This window comes from Pocillopora verrucosa, chromosome 1, assembly GCF_036669915.1.
Source record: "Pocillopora verrucosa isolate sample1 chromosome 1, ASM3666991v2, whole genome shotgun sequence".
Taxonomy (NCBI): domain Eukaryota; kingdom Metazoa; phylum Cnidaria; class Anthozoa; order Scleractinia; family Pocilloporidae; genus Pocillopora; species Pocillopora verrucosa.
This window is the reverse complement of record NC_089312.1, coordinates 6,835,170-6,855,617: the sequence shown is the minus strand read 5'-3', so window position 1 is coordinate 6,855,617 and position 20,448 is coordinate 6,835,170. Positions and strand designations below refer to the sequence as shown.

General features: G+C 36.6%; 2 protein-coding genes across 2 annotated transcripts; one reads left to right on the top strand and one right to left on the bottom strand.

The window, feature by feature from the left end:
* Positions 1–3,554: 3,554 nt before the first annotated feature.
* On the top strand, positions 3,555–5,478 carry LOC136280188 (nephrocystin-3-like). The gene is made up of 4 exons (XM_066164959.1): positions 3,555–3,855; positions 3,964–4,107; positions 4,507–4,758; positions 4,859–5,478. The coding sequence occupies exons 1-4, from the start codon at positions 3,555–3,557 to the stop codon at positions 5,476–5,478; spliced, it is 1,317 nt and encodes a 438-aa protein (XP_066021056.1).
* Positions 5,479–9,350: 3,872 nt separating this feature from the next.
* On the bottom strand, positions 9,351–18,493 carry LOC136280172 (G-protein coupled receptor GRL101-like). The gene is made up of 17 exons (XM_066164920.1): positions 18,348–18,493; positions 17,447–17,518; positions 16,993–17,064; positions 16,302–16,373; positions 15,694–15,765; positions 15,513–15,584; positions 14,595–14,666; positions 13,333–14,332; positions 12,985–13,069; positions 12,645–12,713; positions 12,430–12,498; positions 12,271–12,330; positions 11,913–11,981; positions 11,748–11,807; positions 11,213–11,275; positions 10,012–10,072; positions 9,351–9,447 (listed from the first exon to the last, which is right to left on the bottom strand). The coding sequence occupies exons 1-17, from the start codon at positions 18,491–18,493 to the stop codon at positions 9,351–9,353; spliced, it is 2,211 nt and encodes a 736-aa protein (XP_066021017.1).
* Positions 18,494–20,448: the final 1,955 nt, after the last annotated feature.

The window sequence follows — 20,448 nt, the reverse complement described above, 5'->3', positions numbered from 1 at the left end:
CTCCTTGTTGACTGTGATGTTTCCGTGTGAAACCAATTAAACTTAAGAAAAATAAGCTTTTATTTTGAAAAACCTCATGAAGATTATTATAAATATCATTTTTACAATTGTATTATTGGTATTGTTAATATCAGTGTCATTAATATTCATGTTATTCAAATTTGAGTCCACGCAGTCTCGGCTTTGGAGACTTGACGGTTAAATTTGTGTTATAGATATCAAATCAAATTACTATTATTATTGATAACATTATTATCAATGTCATAATAATAATAATTATTATTATCAGTGTTATTATCTGTAAGATAATAATGTGGAAGAGAATAAATTTTATTGAAAGCAACGTTACCTTTTTCAATGATTCTTGAAGTGCGTTCACATGTATATCCGTTTGATCCATACAACGGACGGCATCTGATTCCACCACAGGGCTTGTTGTCGCATAAGGTCTGGAAAAGGAATAATTCATCAATGTCATTCAATGTTTTTGGATTATGGGTGCTAAAACACTGAAAAATCCGCGTAGCTTTAAGACAGTGATGTTCAAACTTCCCTTGAAGAGAAAGAAAACCAAACTACGTAAATAAAAACCGAAAGTTACGTATTCAGCCTTTGGTAAAGTCATTTCTCGCGGCTGAGAACGAAAAAAGACAACTGGAAGATTTGCCACGGGCCGATTTTGGTCATTTACCTGAAAGATTTCTTTTGGTAGTCAATAACTGAGAATTTGTATATTTTTCTGTAGTGATTCAACGAATGTTTACTCTTGAGTGGGCAAACCTACTGTATTATTTTCCAGTCAGTAAAAGGCTATTGTGTTTGCATGATAAACAAAATAATACATGGTTGCTTTTACATATGGAATTTCTCTTCACTATGCGCGCCCATGTATTCTCTATTTATTATATACTGAAACACTGGATAGCGTTAAAGGCTCTGATTGGCTACTCAAATTCCGATTATCCTTTGCTAATCACTTTTGAAATCATATTTTTGTGCTATATTATCTCTCTGTTTTAGTATATACTAATACTATTACATCTCAGTATTGGTGGTGAGCAGTGGATATTTACTTCGCCGTCGTGCGCCTATGTAAATATCTCTCATTAGCCACCTATACTTCCGTGAATAGTTGTTAAGTAAATGATGAGGCTTTCCGTAAAATCGCCCTCTGTTCTGATCGGCTGCCGTGATTATTCCACAAGAAATTGAACTAGCATGATTGAAGTAGTTCGATAAGTAAAGTACTGTACTTGAAGACCTTGATAGAAGGGGTTTTTTGTAGGTTCAAAGAAAAGAAAATTATACAATCGATGATAAAGAGGTATGGAATGAAAATAAACAAAGAGGAAATGAAATCGGCATTGCTTCTTTGCATGCAGGCCATACATTGTTTATGCGAGAAATTGTTTCACTTTTTCTTTCTTTTTTTTGAAGGTATTACTCGAAACAAATCTTATCATAATGTGCATCTTTCCCAATTTAACTTTTCCAATCAGTGTTATGGGGAATTGTTTTATGGAGCCAGATCCCGCTATTAATGTCTTTGAAGGGAGCGAATGTCGGAAAATTAAAATTAATTTTGCACAAAAGGTTCTTATTACGGTCATCTTTTCATACAGTCTCCATTGTTTGAGAAGTTGTTTTCACTGCGATTTTTACCAATTTCCATCCTTAATAATTTCTTTTTGTATAGGAAACGATTTACGCTACTGATTAATTCAATAGGTGACGGCTTGACCAAACACCATGTGCCTCTTTTTACTGTTTAAGTGTCAGGACACTATGGCAACAGGAGGCACTTAAAAGAACTTATCAGTTGTCGCTCAGTTGAACTTAACACTAGTTAAATTATTTCGCGTGAAGGCGCACGCACCATGTCGGTTCATATTTTCAATCTGATAGTGGTAGCAATAGAAAGAACTGGATGTGTAGAAAAAAACAATGTCAAAGTTAGCCCGGTATTCCTAGTCAATGAAAGAAAAAACTAGGCCGCCCGACAACAACAAAATTACAGCTCTGCGTTAACCATGGATATGTATGAGCAGCACATATTTTTCCTGTCCAGAATAGTCATTAAAGCGTATATTTGAAACCGTTTTTGAAACTCTTGATGTTTTCTTAATTTCTGCCGTTTCTTTTTTTTTTGCAAAATAGTCTTATGTGAGGACGCAATCATTTTCAACCAAATTAGTTCTTTCTTTTATAAGTAACACATTCATCTTAAAATATTTGTTTTTGTTTTTGTTCTTTGTGAGTATGCTTATTTTCCACGGAATCCTCAATTTCGGTTTGAATAGTATTCGCCTCGAGGTTTTAATCTGAAACATATCTGATATGAGTTTTTAGGTATTATTTTAGCGTTAATAAACTTTTTCCTTACCGCTAAACTGTAGTGATGATAAGAGTTGTTCCAGTTAAGTTTGTTGGGATATCGAAATCTGTCCGCTTTCAGCAGCGCACAGGAGTGTCCCGTTAGATCCGCTTCAACTGCAAAGTTGACAGAGATGCAAAGTTCGTGTCGGATGCAATGAAGGCCACAGGCCATTGAATCGTAGACTTTGTAAGATGCCAGTTGATCAATGTTTAGCATTCTATTCAAATGCTCGACAAAATAAACATTATTCTTTTCATCAGATCTGCGATATTGTTCACTAGTAGTAATAGTAAAAGCTGTTAGAATTTTGAAGAACTGGAGCAAAACAAGAAACTTTGACATTTTGGATTATTGCTCGACCAAAGCCGGATAGAAATGATCAACGCCAAAACAAGGCCCCCTTTAAGACAGCAATATTTAGTTTATAAACTGCTAATAACATGACAACTAAGAAAAAAAAAAAGGTGATTGAATTGAATCAGTAGATACAAAATTAGCTATTTCATTGATGTCAGTAACTGATTGGTGCGCCCTCCCCTGCTAATGAACATTATTCACTCATCAGCGGGTGAATAATGCGAAGAACACAATAAAAAATCATCAGAGAAACTTGCGTTTCGACTCGTTAATGAAGCTGTTCCGAAAAACAGGAGGAATGGCCAGAGTAAGCCTAAAGGATTTTCCGTAAAGGCGAGAGAGGCCATCAAATATAGTTGCACTCAAACTTAATACGTTAACGCTGTAATCTTCAATGCAGTATGATAAAAACGTTTTGAAGCCTTAATGGGCCATACGAAACAAATTTCCAGTAGACAAGTTGAACTGAAGGGCTGATAGATAACACGCCTGGACAATACATGTTAGAATCTTTGCCAAAATCTAGTGGTCTGAAAAGCAGTTTCGAAACAAGTCCTAAATGAGTGTTTAAGGATTGCCTTACGAGAAAATTCTATATATGTCGTGCCCTAACTTCTGTGCATATAGTGTTCGTTTTTTTATGAACCATAACACAGCGGCAAAATTAGTACGCAAGCTCCGTGTTACTGGTCGATAAATTGGAGTTATTGACCAAGCTTGTTCTGTTAAGATGGCTGGATACTAGCTGAGTTCTTAGTAACCGGAGACTAAAATCCAGCCATCTCTGTTTTCTATGCAAGAATTATCTCAAGTCAGCAAAATGGGTGTTATTTCCTTGCAAGATTACCTTAATGACCTTCTGATCCTAGGAAATATGTGCCTCAACCATTGTGAATACGAAGCTGCTATGACCTACTTCGAAGTGGCCTTGAAAATTATACACTCAGGTGATGCAAACGACGCTCTCGGAAAAGCAAAACTCTATCTCCTTGTGGGAACCACGCACAAATGTAAGGGTAACTTCGAGCAAGCGAAGAACTATCATACGCATGCACTGGACATTCATCTGAAACAGCTTGGACCTGAACATGTACATGTCGCAACTTCTTACAATAACCTGGGTACTGTATACAGTAATCTAGGTGATTTCCAGCAAGCAAAGGACTACCATACACGTGCACTGGACATTCGTCTGAAACAGCTCGGACCTGAACATGTATATGTCGCAGCTTCTTACAATAACCTGGGTACTGTATACAGTGACCTAGGTGATTTCCAGAAAGCAAAAGAAAACCATGCACGTGCACCAGACATTTACCTGAAACAGCTCGGACCTGAACATGTAGATGTGGCAGCCTCTTACAATAACCTGGGTATTGTATATAGTGATCTAGGTGATTTCCAGAAAAGAAAGGACAACCATACACGTGCACTGGACATTCGTCTTAAACAGCTTGGACCTGAGCAAACTCATGTCGCAGTTTCTTAAAATAACCTGGGTACTATATACAGTAATCTCCGTGATTTCCACCGAGCGAAGGACTACCATGTACGTGCACTGGAAATTCGTCTAAAACAGCTCGGACCTGAGCATGTAGATGTCGCAGATTCTTACAATAACCTGGGTACTGTATACAGTCATCTAAGTAATTTCCAGCAAGCAAAGGACAACCATACACGTGCACTAGACATTTATCTGAAACAGCTCGGACCTGTGCATGTAGATGTCGCAGCCTCGTACAATAACCTGAGTACTGTATATAACGATCTAGGTGATTTCCAGAAAGCAAAGGACTACCATGCACGTGCACTGGACATTCGTCTGAGACATATCGGACCCTGGCATATGGATGTCGCAACTTCTTACAATAACCTGGGTAATGTATACAGTGGTTTAGGTGATTTCCTCCAAGCAAAGGACTGCCTTGCACGAACACTAGACATTCGTCTGAAACAGCTCGGACCTAAGCATGTAGCTGTCGCAACTTCATACAATAATCTGAGTACTGTATACAGAAATCTAGGTGATTTCCAGCAAGCAAAGGACTACTACGTACGTGGATTGCACATTAATCTGAAAGAGCTCAGACCTAAGCATGTAGATTTTGCAACTTCTTGCAAAAGCCTGGGTACTATACAGTGATCTAGGTGATTTCCAGCAAGCAAAGTACTACCTTACGCGTGCACTGGACATTCGTCTGAAACAGCTCGGACCTGAGCATGTAGATGTGGCAGCCTCTTACAATGACCTGGGTACTGTATACAGTGATCTAGGTGATTTCCAGAGAGCAAAGGATAACCATGCACGTGCACTAGAAATTTATCCCAAACAGCTCGGACCTGAGCATGTAGATGTGGCAGCCTCTTACAATAACCTGGGTACTGTATTCAGTGATCTTGGTGATTTTCAGAAAGCAAAGGATTACCACGCACGTGCACTGGACATTCGTGTGAAACAGCTCGGACCTAAGCATATAGATGTCGCAGCTTCTTACAATAACCTGGGTACTGTGTACAGAAATCTAAGTGATCTTCAGAAAGCAAAGCACAACCATGTACGTGCACTGGACATTCGTGTGAAACAGCTCGGACCTGAGCATGTAGGTGTGGCAGCTTCTTACAATAACCTGGGTACTGTGTACAGTGATCTAGGCTGTTTCCAGAAAGCAAAGGACAACTATGCACGTGCACCGTCTGAAACAGCTTGGATCCGAGCATGGAAATGTCGCATCTTCCTACAATAACCTGGGTACTGTGTACAGTGATCTAGCTGATTTCCAGCAAGCAAAGTACTACCATACACGTGCACTAGACATTCGTCTGAAACAGCTCGGACCTGAGCATGTAGATGTCGCAGATTCTTTAAATAACCTTGGTACTCTATACAGAAATGTAAGTGATTTCCAGCAAGCAATGGACTACCATGTACTTGCACTGGACATTTGCCTAAAACAGTTCGGACGTAATCATCTTAAAGTTGGAGAAACTTATGAAAATATTGGTGACGCACACAATGATCAGGGTCACGATGAGGAGGCGAAAAGGAACTATGATCATGCTTTGGCGATTTGTGTTCGAAACCTTTGGCTCTGGACACGTTAAAGTTAGAATTATTCAGAATAAGCTGGCTCAATTATAGCAAAATACTCGGACGGCCTTTGTATATGCAGACACGTATGTTTGCTCTGTAACCTGTGATGAAATTGTTGGATTACAGATGTCAAGCTCAGGCATCTCATCACTAAAACAATCTTGATGCATGCTTATTTTGTTTGGTGCGAACTTTAAGACTAATTAATAACAAATTTCGCTATCGATACGATAAGGGTTGATCAATACGAAACCAACACTTTTTGTTAAATCACACCTACTTTAAGGATTTCTTCTCTTATTTTAAATATTTAGACATCTTTAAATTCTGAAGAGAAAGCCGTTGACTGCTTGTCATTGTGAGACATTAAGGTACTTATACCAAAACCACAATCCGATTGATTGGATCTCTTCATTTTCCTGAGTTTTATAGAAGTCAAAGTTAATTAAAGCGAACGCCCGTCGTGACGATTTTCAGGATCTTAAGTAGGACAATTTATAAACAGGGAGAGATTTTCTGTTATGGAAGAGAATACATAATGTATTTTTAATTTTGCAATTTACTTTTTTTCCTTTCAGTATCCTTTTTGCGTCCACATTATACAACAGCTTTCACTTAGAAATCTGTGGAGATTAAAATGGCTGCCTTCAGTGTTACTCTGTAAAGGTTGAATTTTTAATTTTATTTCTTGTCCAATTCGGTCACTTGCCGGACAATGAAATCGGATTCATTGCAAAAAATTAGTTAAAAAAGGGCAATTCATCCAGCAATCACATTCAAGGAAATTTTGACGGTCCTGATTAATACTAGTAATAGGACCGAGTGGAGTCCAATTCGGTCAGTAATCATACGAGTGATTAACAAAATCGGACGACCGCGAAGCGATGTGTTACTAACGAGTATGATTACAGACATAATTGGACGACATGCAGTCCCGTTACCTATCAATCAAAACAATAACAAACTTTTAGAAAGAAACTAAACATCGGTTATACGTTTTTCAAAAGAAACAACAGTTAACTGGGCGAAATGCGCACACGACGCGTTCTGTTAACCTACACGGACATGACGTGTCAACTGTCCCTTTAACTGTCCTATTGCATTGTACATTTACAAGCATGACGCCTACTCTGTCCTATCAGCTCAAATCGGACTGGTGATAGCCAATCACGTTCAAGAATTTTGTTACAATTTCATTATTTAATATGAAATCCGTCATATTTTCCTAAGTAAAATTTTACATCGCAAAGCTTCACCATGCTTTTATCAATTACAATAGACTTTTAATTTTTTTTTTTGAAGTGTCTTCTAACTACATCTGAAACACAGTTTCTTTGTTTTGAGAACGCTACCAGCAAAAGTAAAAAAGCAAAAGAAAACAAACTTGGTTAAACGTGATTGAATTTTTAAAATCGAGATTCTTGGTAAGCTTCGTAGCTAGTTGAAATGCTTAGGAAAGATTAATTGATATTCTTCGTACGGCCATTTTCGAAAAAATCTAGTCACGCACAATGATACATTTTTGGTAATAGAACACAAAATTTCCTTTAGAAATTGGAAAGGGTATGAGAGCAAGCTCTTCGTTTTTTAACTCAAAGGGCGGCCGATGTAACTTCTGAGCCTTTCTCCCTTGCGATGAGTGGAGATCGCAATGAGGGACCTAAGCATGATCGCAGTCGCTCTGACACCAACGTAATTAGTATGAATTTTTATATTTATGCTAATTTGACTATGTTTTTCATCTTTCCTGTTTTGTTTTGTTCTGTTATTTTTTTATTTGAACACGAAACTATACATACTATACGAGTGTTAAATGTGTTTGATTCTTGTTTTCGTACATGAAAACCTTCAAAACTCGGACTGCCCATTTACTTTTGTCTTTGAGGATCACGTTATAATAACGTAAATTAGCGTTCTTATTCAACTCTTGTCAGACGATAGCCAAAGTTCAAAGCCGAGTTAAAACTATACTGTATTGGCTCCAAGCGCTATCCTTCTGAAATAGAAATAACTCCATCGTTGTTGCATACTGATTTTCTGTTTGTAAACACTCGCTATCAAATATCCAAGTATACAAAATAAACACAACTTCAAGTAGCCAAGGTGTTATTGATCCCTCTCGTTATTTTTATTTTATCATAATAATGACAGTAATAATCCAATTGAATACAGCATTTATATTATTATCTAATTACTAAGAACGAAAATTTTTAATCAACCTCTATGAGCTGAATGGTGCGATTATAACTTGCACCTTCTTTGATATGCCAATGGATCAATTTGCTAAAACTTCGCTAATTAAAGTTTTCTTATCTCATATAAGCACATAGGTTATTATTTTTGTTTTTAATGAGGGTCAACATGTTATATAATCCAATGAGTCAGAAAGCATGCATTTTCTGAACTCTGCAGAAAATATGAAGAAAAACCTGGTATTGTTCTAATAATGAAGCACATAATCAAGCAGGAAAAATGAGCAAGCATCAAATCAAAACTCTTGAAAACCACTTTGGAATCTTATGTCACGGTATTTTCTAACAGACAGAAAGAATCCTACACTACTACAAACCGAACTACGTTGTTAAACAATGCGTAAAAATGCTTACTAAGAAGCGACCCCTTTAGGCGATACCGTGATTATCTTCTACAAACCACTACAGACTGTTCCTTAGTTCTCCACTGACACAAACTCACTGTTTTTACCCAATATCTTTTAAATGCACAATCTTTGATGTACATCATAGTGGCTCTCTCTCTCAGTTTAGCTTGAAACGCATAATTACTCCTAGATTACTGAATTCTTGAAACGTATTTTAGAATATTCCGCCGGCCTAAAACACTAAAATTCTGGTAGAATGGCATCATAGTTACATAACCTCCAAGCCACCGTGAAAGGGCATTCTAGAAGTTAATATTTGATAATGACTTCCCATAACAATTCTTGGTATTACATCTTCTCGTTGTAAGCCAATTAACACAATTTAATTACTTAATTCTACCTTTAATGCGCTTCCCATCTCCAGCTGTCTTAATTTGCCCTCAAAAGACTCCTCATAGCAGGTGTCTTAAAGGATCTCAATCAACCGCATGGGTGTTTTTGTTTAGGTGAGGGAAAGCTGAAACTTCTTGTGACTGTAGACACGATCCATTAGATGATGTCACTGATATGTGAAGTGGCCATGGAGACCATATCAGTCATGGATATGAAACACTAACTCAATTAAATTGTCTAAATCTGAAAACTTATAACTTATCGTTAGAAAAAAAATCGTTGTTAGGGATTTTGTTAAAGACAGCCAAAGATCGAGTGAAATTTGGTTCAACTAAGTTACGTACACAGATTGGTTCAATATAACTAAGTCCTCGTTTACCTCTAAATAGACGCAAAATTAACAAAACTGTTTTTTTCTATTTTGTATCTCATACGCTTAATAAAAAACAAAGACTAGATTATCGATTTCTAATTGCCATTTCTTCTCCTTAGATTGCCTTAGAATTTATAATAATTTCCTCGAATTTAACTGCCTACAGTTTTGTGTCCTCTTCAAAAGTTTGTTCTTCATCGACAGCTTCGGTAGCCGAAGGTGATTTTCGACGCATTGATCTTGATTTTTCCCTTTTTCTGTTTAAAAAAACAAACAAACAAACAAACAAACAAACAAAACAAAAGTAAAACAAGGAAAAGAAAAGGAACGCTCAATCGCTATAATCTTGCAAAAGAATTATTTATGTAAAAAGCCCCGTTCTGTCATTTAATCAGTAGGTCAATCAGTCAATAAAATAAACTATCAATCAATCTTTTGGTTGGCTGCCAGGTTGGGCGCTCAATTGTTCTGGCGATTGTTCAGCGTTCGTTCAGTCAGTCGGTCAAGTAGTCAGTTTGTTGGTTTATCAGTTGCTCAGTCATTTTTGTCAGTAATTCAGTCAGTCAGTCCGTCAGCTGGTTAATCAGTGAGTAAGGAAGTTAGTGAGTCAGTTATTCAGTCAGGTAAGTCCGCTAGCGACAGTCACTCTTTCAACCGTTTAGCCTGTAGGTTAAGGAGCTAGCTAGTTTGCAAATAAATCAGTAATTCGAATAATTCAGCAGTTAGTTTGTCAGTGACAACGTCCGTCAACTTTGTTATACGGACAGTTTATATCTCTGGAGGAATTTGAACCTGTGTATATCCCCCTTCTCACCACTTACTTCTTTGCGGTGGAATGCCTGAATTTACCGTCCCCTTTTTTCAAACTCTTGTTCCGTTCTCCTAACATTAAAAAAAACAAAGTAAAAATTACATATTTGATAAGATACTTAATGCGCTGTGGCAACTGCTTAACTTGATGAAACTGGTTAACGACACTCTAAATGTAAGAAAATCACAAAATAAATAGATAACAGTAGGGTAATCCGCGAGGTAATGCTGGAGAAATAAACCGAATTGGCTGCTTTCGTTTTGTTTTGTTGGTTTGTTTGTTGTTGCTGTTTTTTATTACCGAGGTATTCCAAATAAATTCGCAACAAAATTTGTTTATTTGATGAAACGGCAAATAAAGGAAAAATGAATAAAAATAAGAACGAAAAAATTACAATTTTTTTGCAAAATGTCGGCGAAACAAAGAGGATAGAACAATAAAGTGGAAGTAATTATTTCATGAAAAAATGTTTTTTTGCCAAAGAAATTTGCATCGGGTATATTTAATGGCCTCTTCTTTTCTATCGAGACTCATCAAAATTCGCAACAGAACATTGCACTTTTTGCGAAACAAACCCAAAGCCAAATTAAAAACGGATAAAAGACCCGAAATACCCTGCTTTCGTGCCTGAGACATTTCAATTACCAGTTATCAAACACTTGTAATATTACACATAATAGATTCATGTCAAACTTTGGGATTTCTTAAGTGTTTGGTCTTTTTTATCTTTTGCTTGGCAATTTTCTTGAAAGAATTGCATAAGAATGTTAAAGCTCCCAAATGAGAATTACGTGAATCTATACTCAACTTGATGTTTTCATACTTATTGCCGTTCATTTTGGCTGCCACCTGTTATGCAAAATCTTAATTTATTGCGCCCAAATTTCGCTCATTTGCATTAAAAATTTCATCTCTTAGTCCTGTTTGAGGATAATTGAAATTCTTTGATTTGACCACCAGTTATAGTGGTAAGAAAGCCAACTGTGAAATTAAAAATTTACTTCATTTAGAGCTTGGCAATACCTAAGGGAGGTAATGAGACTCTGAACTGATCGATACGCAGGAGAGCTTAATAGACCTTAGAAGGTTTTTCTATCTCTACCACAGTAACACTGAATGAGTTGTCAAACAAACAAAGAATAGCGACCAATTTTCTAAATAAAAAAAAAGGTCGGCTATACATTTTTAATAAATAAGGTAAGACAAGTTACCTTGATTTAGACCAGTATTCTCAATAGGTGCCGGTTCGATTTTTTCGGCTTCATCAAGTACTCCTTGAAACAAAAAGGTAAACAATGTCTTTCTTTTTATTTTAAACTAATGAACAATATTGTACCTTATTTTCCATTATCTCATTATTAGTGATTGTTTCAAAATCAAGTCAGACTATTTTGTTTTTCTTTATTTCAAATATTGACAATAACTGGAGACAAAATAACAAAGAAATTTTTCAAAACTTTTAAACCTAACAAAATTGTCTTAGAACACGAGATTTGTAGAATTTAGAACTAACGTAATGAACGATGAGGGTTGGATAACTATAATGATGTAAATGAACTGTGTTGATTTGTATGTACGAAAATATCCATCTGACCCAGATCTCTCCAGAAGTAGAAAAAAAAAACTACCATTAATACAACATATTGTAGAGTCTTGGCAATACAAGCTAACAGAACAGCAACGAAAACTTCAGTACGGAGCTTTTATCTACATAAAGATGACATTAGAGAAGAAACTTTAGCCTACCCTGTTGTGGACGACGCACATCAACATGAGCCAGTTCGATAACTACACCCTCGACTTCCCCTTGAAAAAAATAGTTAATAAAAAATATAGTCAGAGATTGCACTGTGTTGTCATTCACAGTTTTCATGTCCGTACTGTGTTCACTAGAAGGAAAAAATGTCTTACCTCCCAAGCCGCCATGTTGTTCAATGTCTTCCATGCCCTGTGGGTTCCGTTGTTCTCCATCTCCTTGGCCTTTTTAAAGAAAGAAAAGAAAAAAAATTGTGAACGAGCCAAGAAACAAATAAGTGATGGAACGAAGGATTTTTTCTGACGAACGCAGAACGAGATCTACAATTTCAAACTACTAAAACGTAATAGACAAGAAAGGTTGGGTAATTAAAATGATAATGATAAAATTTATTTGTGTGTATGAAAATATCCTAAAGTCATAGATCCCTCAGTTATAGAGGAACAGAAATACAATATAAACTAACAGAATAGCATTGAAAACTTGACATTGAATTAGAAACTCTAACCTTACCCTGTTGTGGATGATGCACACCAACACTCGCCAATTCGATATCTTCACCCTCAATTTGTCCTTGAAAAGAGAAAGTAGATAAAAAATGTACACAGACTAACCCTGCGTCCTCGTTTGAACTTTGTATGATATGTTAACTGACATCTGAAAGGTTTTTACCTCCCTCGCCCCCATGTTCTACATTTTCTTCCATTCCGTGCTGGTTAACTTGCTCTCCCTCTCCTTGGCCTTTAATTTTAAAATTTAAAAAAAAAAAATAGGGAACATAAAAAGAAGAGAGAAGACATAAAAAAATATTTTTAGTCACATATTGCCCTTCATTTCCCTCGTTTATAGTTTTCACGGTATTTCTAGAAATACGGGTAAGGATTTACCTCCCTCGCCGCCATGTTGTCCATTGTCTTCTACTCCCGGTTGGTTCGGTTGTTCCCCATCTCCTTGGCCTTTTAAAGAAAACAACGAAGAAAAAGTCAATGATCGAGTCGGGAAATATTTAGTTCGTACAACAAATGAACCGACCAATAAAAGAACGATTGACCGAACGAGCGAGTAAATGATTAAATGAATGCCTCTATGCATGCATGAGTGAATTGATTTATGACTGAGTGACTGAATGAACAAATCAATAGATCAATAAACTATGTTTGCAGCAATATGTTACTTTACATCGTTTTTCGGTTTATTTCTTATCAGGAGCTGATAATTATATCGCACCTTCCTGATCCCGACCACAGCAGGTGAAAACGGTCTTCAAGTAGTTCCAGACTTTTTCCATTTTGTTCTTCAGAATGCCTCTGACCTGGATACAAAATAATCGAGATTTCGCTCACTGCCTTGAGCTGAGCTCCGATGACAAAATAGAAACTAACGAATTTCTGTTGTCCAATGCTTTTGAAACATTGTCAGTGTCCATTGCAAGTGAACAAAGCAATATTGAGCACTATTATACACTGCTTATAGTCGGCTGAAAACCATTACCCTTCCCGTACCTAGCCATTATAAGTCTACTTACGGATTTTATTATCTTGATTACTTATAATGGATTAAAAGCGCATAACTTACCTGTTCTGTTGACAAGGTGTACAGGATAGGATTCAAGGCCGAGTTGATCGGAAGGGCAAATACAGCGATCCAGACAGCGAGGTCTCCTTGCGCTTCGTAAGACTTCTCGATGATGGTCCTCATACCAATCACTATCACTGGCATCCAGCACACACAATCACTCAGGATGATGAAGAACACCCGCCTTGCAAGAGCCGTTTCCCTCCTAAAGTTTGCTCTTCTTGCCTGGATCTCTCTTTCAGTACCCTGACGGGCCAGTCGCCGGCTAGACAAGTAAGACTTGACGAGTATCATTAGATAAGCACCCATGATGAACAAGAAAAGAGCAAAATTCAAAGCGAGAAAGATAGCCACAGAATACTCCCAACCTGCCGGCTTATCAGAAGTAAGCTGCAAGGGCAGACATACCACACTTCTACCATAGTAACTATGGTACCTGAATGGGTCTTCAAAATACTGAATACCAAACATAGGCAAAAAGGCCATAAGGAAGCCGATTGCCCATATGATGAAGCACAGGATATGTGTTGTGTTTGGTTTCAGAGAAGCACCTTGGTAAGGAAACACAATATTTTTAAGCCGATCAGCAGATATCAGCGTCATCATCATAACCGACACCTCACTTGACAGAAGGGAGATTGCTCCAATTATTTGACAAGACAAACCAGACCTCCACTGGAAGTCATGCAAGTAATACTCTCCTCTCCACAACAGATCTTTAGTGCCAAGAGAGATCAGGTAAATACCCATCAAACCATCGGACACTGCTAAGTGGAGCAACATGATGGACTGAACCACGTTCTTTTCTTTAAAGATCACTCGCCAAGTGATAACAAAAACTGCACCAATCAGAGAAAATACTCCTATCACCCAGATACTCTTCCTTGGGGCAGAATTCTTAAACATACTCTCACAGTTGGCAAAGTCGTCGTTGTATGTGAAAGCACAGTCAGCGTCCTCCTTGTGCATATGACAACACATCAGATTTGTGTCGAGACTCCTGCAATTGTAAAATATCATCCACTGAGAGAAGTTATTTCATAAAAACTTCACAGACCTTGTCGACAAGAACTTGCTTTTAAGAATGTATCAGTGGCTGATGGCTGGAGTTATTCATTGACTTATACAAAATATTTTTTTAAGAATCCAAGTCTTCGATTCTTTTTGCAAAAATTTAAATTTCTCAAAGATGTTGTCTACTCAGAATATATAGCTTTGCTCAAAAACTAATAATTTGCGAATGAATTTTATCAAAATCTTACACTCGCTGTATATCCTTCAACATATCGAAAAAACCATATGGAATCTCCCTCATCTTGTTGTACTGCATATACCTGGAAATTAAAAATCAGTAGATAAAAATATCATGATCAAAAGCCGCAAAACTCCATAACATAATTTAATCTTTCGAATAGGCTCTCTTAATCCCACATTGTCAACGAAGTCTTTCGTTTAACAAACCACTTACAACCAACAATTCCTGTATTCTTGGACGAATGGCTAATGCTCAGACGTCGGCTTTTGAGGATTTTAGCCAATCAACATAACCAACACAGTTGTAATTAATTAAATTTTGGATTAGATCGACCATGATATTATCATAATGCTTAGGTCTGAGTTATCCGCCGAAGCCGGAGGCCGAGGCATATAAAGCAGACACAAGATTTCACAGTCCATGATATCATGGGAAAACCGAAATCAATAACTGTTTTATTGTACATTTTAAAACACTCTGCAAAATAAGACATTTCTCTCTGAATTTGCAAAAGTTTCAGGACGTCATATTGACGAGGGGCTTGGCAACTAGTCAGACTTTGAACTCCACGTTATAACCCAATACCTGATGCAGATATCGGTTATCATGTCAACTTTATACGCTCTTGTATGTTGACCTTATGCTCTCAAACAATCAGAGTTTTAAAGTAGAATGACACCAAATATCTTAAAATACCCTACACAGACGCAGCACCAAAGTTTCTTTACAAACTTACTCCCACTAAGCAAATAATCAATCTGCTGATAGGAAAGAATTTTCCGGTGAGTTGCAGATAAGTTAAGAAGCTTTTACAATAAAAGCAGCGATTTGGAGTGTTTTCATTATATTTCAATTTTTTGGACACCTCAAGGTAACAAGGTTCGTTTCATAACTTTGTCATCACTTGATTAATTTTAACACTCACAGAATTTTCAACTGTTTAATGTCTTTGAAGTTGTCGATAGAGACCTGAGTCATTTCGTTTTCCAGAATTTCTCTAACAAAAAGAAAGTGCAACAATGTTTCGAGATTGATGTGTAAATGATCATTTGATGTGTAAATGATCATTTAAATTACTCACTAAATAAGTTTCATAGTCAACTTACATAATCAAAAGCTTCTTTAAGTCTTTAAAAATTCCATGCGGGAAGTATCCGAGTTTGTTTCTCGATAGATAGCTATTGAAGAAAGGAAGAAAATGAGATGAATGTTCAACATAACGGATTAAAGAACTGGACATTAGTAATCGTTTTCACAAGAATCTAAGGGATCATGAGAATACTCGCTAACATGTTGCAATATAATTACAAGAAACTTTTGGAGAAAGATAACTGATAGTCTGGGAATCAGGAGATTTCTTTTATGGAGTATCACGAACTGCAAATGTCCCAGGTTGTATAACAAAATAACCCTGGTACTGAAAAACCCCTTGCGTGATGTCCAAACCAGCCCATCCTATACAAGAATCGCCATCACCAAGAAAAAGGTCCTATACAGACCCTCATCATGAATTAAAATAAGGAATTGCAGGAAATGAAATGATGTCTTAAAAACATGAAAAGGTACATCGGATTAAGCATTTTTCCGCTTGCAGTAATAAACAAATTCAGCAGTCAGGCCAAAATATGTTACCACTACGATAGTATATTTTCACTTTTGATAGATGCTTAGATTCAAAACTTGTGCAATAGAGAAATGCTCATGAACTACTCACAGGTCAGACAGCTTTACCAGTCCCCGAAACTGTTTAGGATGCAGCTCCTTTAACTTATTCTCTTCAATTTTTCTGTTAAATTGCAAATCATATATCTGTTCTTGGCCAGTTTTCTTTTCATTTAAACGTTGAATGTTATACCAATGGTCGGTAGTTAGAGTGCCTTTCGAATGAATGTCCAAAAGTAAGAGCCAGAGCAATCACAATAACCAATTAAAGCAAAGGGAGACTATGGAACCAGTCTACATTAGAAGTATAAACGATTCAAGCACAAAGCTTTACGCGCCAGAAAATGCCAGAGATCAAGTAGCGTTTGGTTTTAGTTTGGTACTCGATTGGTTGATAGGGTGCCACAGGTTTTTAGATTGATCATAGAGGGATTAAAGTAAAACGAGAGCAATCTTTTTCTTGTTTCAATTTCTTTTGGCATTATATTAAATTAACTGAATAAATATTGTTTTTGACCTCAATAGCTCAAGAATTATCGAATTCAAAAGCAGTTCTCAGAAAATTCCCCCAGAAAACTACTTGTTCGTACTTTACATGGGGTATCTTTTGAAATTTGCTGAAATTTGATGTAATTATTTTTAATTCCCCAAAAAATCGATCGATCAATCAACTAATAATTAACAAGAGAGGATAATCCTCCCCAACAATTATTCGGTCATCAAAACTATCCATCATTACTCACATTGTCGTTATGTTGGTAAGGTTAGCAAATATCGTTGGCGGTAAATTTCTTATTTGATTGTTGGACAAAAGCCTGCAAGATTAAAACAATTAACTACATACTACGTTTCACTGCAAAGCAGAAAGTTCTCGTAGATCATGATGGCAACCGGGAAGATCCAATTAGCGATATCCTTACACATCTCTAGGATACAAAGATATGTATTTATGTTCATTCGGCGAGACACGTATTAACGAACAGCTTTAATTAGATTAAATCGAAGGAAATATGGAATGATAACATTTAACGAAGACTCAATTTCAAGTTCAAAACTTTTATTTACTTTGTGTGATAAAATTCACGCAGAAATGGAGAAAGTTTTGCAACTCGACAAATCAGAGAGAGGATTGCTTTTATCGACGTGCTTTTAATTGTTTTGTTTAGTTTCTTTTACATATTTTCGTTGTTGACTTACAGCGTTGTGAGACTTGTCAGATTGCTGAAGATTTCTTGAGGGAGATCCTCAACTCCGTTATTAGACAGATCCCTAAAAGTTTCAAGGAAAAATGAATTAACCTTTCAGAAAAAAAAAATAATTCCAGCCGGAATGTAACTCCCATAAAAAGTGAAACAATATGGGAAGACACTCTGACGAGCATTCTTTCGCTACGTTTCATAGGCACTTGTTGTATGCTATAATCCTGTTATATGGCGGAAGTGCATTATGCTGCTGCAGATAGTTTTCATGCTCTTTGCTCAAGTAAAGAGCATGATGGGAGGAAAACGTGATCCATCGATGAAACCCAAGACTACCGGGGAACAACTACTGGTCAGAACCCGAGACCAGCGAATTTCGACGCTATCAGCTTTCAGTAACTCTGCCTTCTATAATGCACCATCATCTCAGGATTGCCATGTTGCAATTGATTGCGACATGGGCACTTGGTTTATTTTCCCATGTCTGGTATAAGGAACAGAAAAGTGATGAAGAGTCAATACTTTTTATAAACACATTACATTATATTGATCAAACTCACAGCTTTTTCAAAGCAGTCAAATCTTTGAAAACATGTTGGTGTGGCGTTTCAATTCTGTTGTCTTGCAGCCCTCTGAATAAAATTTGGAATAATACAACAATCATTTTTACTTAGGTAAATTGTCATTACATCGTCTAATTTGGGTCTGTTTCCAATACTTATATTAGTATTACCTAATACTGATCAACATCAAGACTTTTTTCAAGTTGATTTTTGATAGCTTTCGATAAGTTTGAGGCTATCATTGGCAACCTCGTTTTCCTATTGTGTTTTGTTTGTGCAAAACTGCTATTATTAACTGTTTAATATTTGGAAGAACCACCCTGCGCTTTAACTCACTCGTTCATCCAATCAGCATACATGTAAATGTAAATTAGCTTTTCTGGCCTTCGCCAAAAGTTTACTGTCAATAGAAGTTTTGATCTAAAGTAGGGCCAGGATAGCTTATTTGCATAACTTAAATGAATCACAATCACGCCCGCCATTATGGAAGAGGCCTACACCATAGTGTATTGTCACCTTTAGCGATATGTTTTCATGTTTTCCCTCCTTACTCAAAAACACATAACTTTCCACCTTCATTGCAGAGGTCCCGCTTGTTTTAAAAATAATTTTAACTACTCATTTTCCGTTTTTTTTTGTATTGAAAGTTTCCTTTTCTAAACTCACAAGTGCGTCAATGCTTTTAAACCGTCAAACAAATCCTTCTCTATCTTTTCCAGGTTGTTGTTGTTAAGTAGTCTGTATGAGCAGGAGAGTTTAAAAAAAGTGTTACAATTACTCTAATTTGAATTGGTTGAAATAACATCATTTGAACCTATTGCCTGTCTAAAGCTTATAATTTAGGAATTGACTAGTACTGAATGACCTCGAAGGTACTCCTAATTCAATTAATTCGACTTTAACACCACCCTTGTTTAAGCTTTCTTGCATAACACGAGAATTTACAAACTAGACGAAAAATCATGATATCACTTGCTATTAATGTACAAGAAAAAAATTTACTCTGTTTCCTCTAAGTCGTGTTTATTTCGTGTTATGGCTTACTGATTAATAATATATACAATTCATGTAGCAGTTATTGAACGCTTGTAAGCGCTTAAAAATACGAATGAGAGAAATATTTTACCTACTTTGTATATAAAACACATTTTGTAGATCTCTACAGTGAAAAACTGAAACCATAAACTCTGGGTAATAGAAACAAAATTGGGAACCATTGAAGTTGGCAAAAAGCTGTCATAAATAAATGGGTTTCCAGGTTGCCTTTAAATTCATTCGAACATCTTGAAGCAGTAATGGTCCTTAAAGGCAAAGAGCTCCTTGGAGACTAAGCAACTGCTAGGCCGCTTGCCTTCACGTTGCTGCCAGTGTGTTCGGGGTGTTTCTCTCAGAAGTTGCTTCGAACTCCTAAACTTTCTGTTATGAAAAATCGAGCGTTTGCTTACTTTCTCAGTTAGGTATCGTCTAGTTGCAGGAACCAGTACACAAAGGCTGTCACGCTCGTAATCTTCCGCTTACTTCTTACAAACTGTCGCGATTTTTATTTTCAGGGCCTCGGTTTGTCCTCTTCAATACTTTCGTTTCAGCTATTTTTTTTTTGCTTCGTTGAGTGTTTTCATTATTTCACTCTCTCCACCATTTTTTTTTTGTGTGTGTGCTTCCGCGACTTACTTGTCAATCAATTCAATCTCAACTTTCTGCCCTCAATCTCAACTTCAACTTTCTGCACTGTTTTAGAATAATTGATATGTTCTCAGCCAATGAGCTTGCTGAAATTTCTGCATGTTCATTATTACAGACCAAAATTGCACTAAACGAATTTCAATTGCCACTTTATTATAGCAATTTTGGAATAACAGAATTCAGTCGCTCAAATACAGGCTTTTTAACTCTGTACAAATATTTTATTGATCTAGTAATGAGCTGGTTTGTAAAAAGTTGCAAAAGTTGTCTTTCATTTTCCTACAATTTGAGTGTTTTCTTTGAATAAGCCTTGAATCTGATTGGTTGTTATGAGCTTGAAAAACATGCGATTGCGAGCATAAAATGGTGCAGGCGATTCATAATGGTAATTCAGTCCAGTTGAGTGCAATTTGAAAAGCTAATCACCTGATTTCGAGTGCAATTTCGGATAATTCAGTGAGTAAATTTGTAGTCTTTTGAAAAATTCACTGGTTCTTATTTCGTGTTATTGCCTAATCGCTTGTCGCTTGTCTTTGCCTTGTTGCCAAAGTTGTCGGGCTTTTGCCCCAAGAACTTGTTCAAACTTGTAAAACTCTCTCAAGATTAGTTGAGCGTTTTTATTTTTTCCCTGTTAGGTATTCGTCGACAGCAGTCTTTCATTTGCTCCTAATTTGAATGGTTTCTTTACTCAAGCCTTGAAATAGAGTCGGTAGTTTTTTTAATATATATAAAATTTCCCATCAGCTGGGAAAAA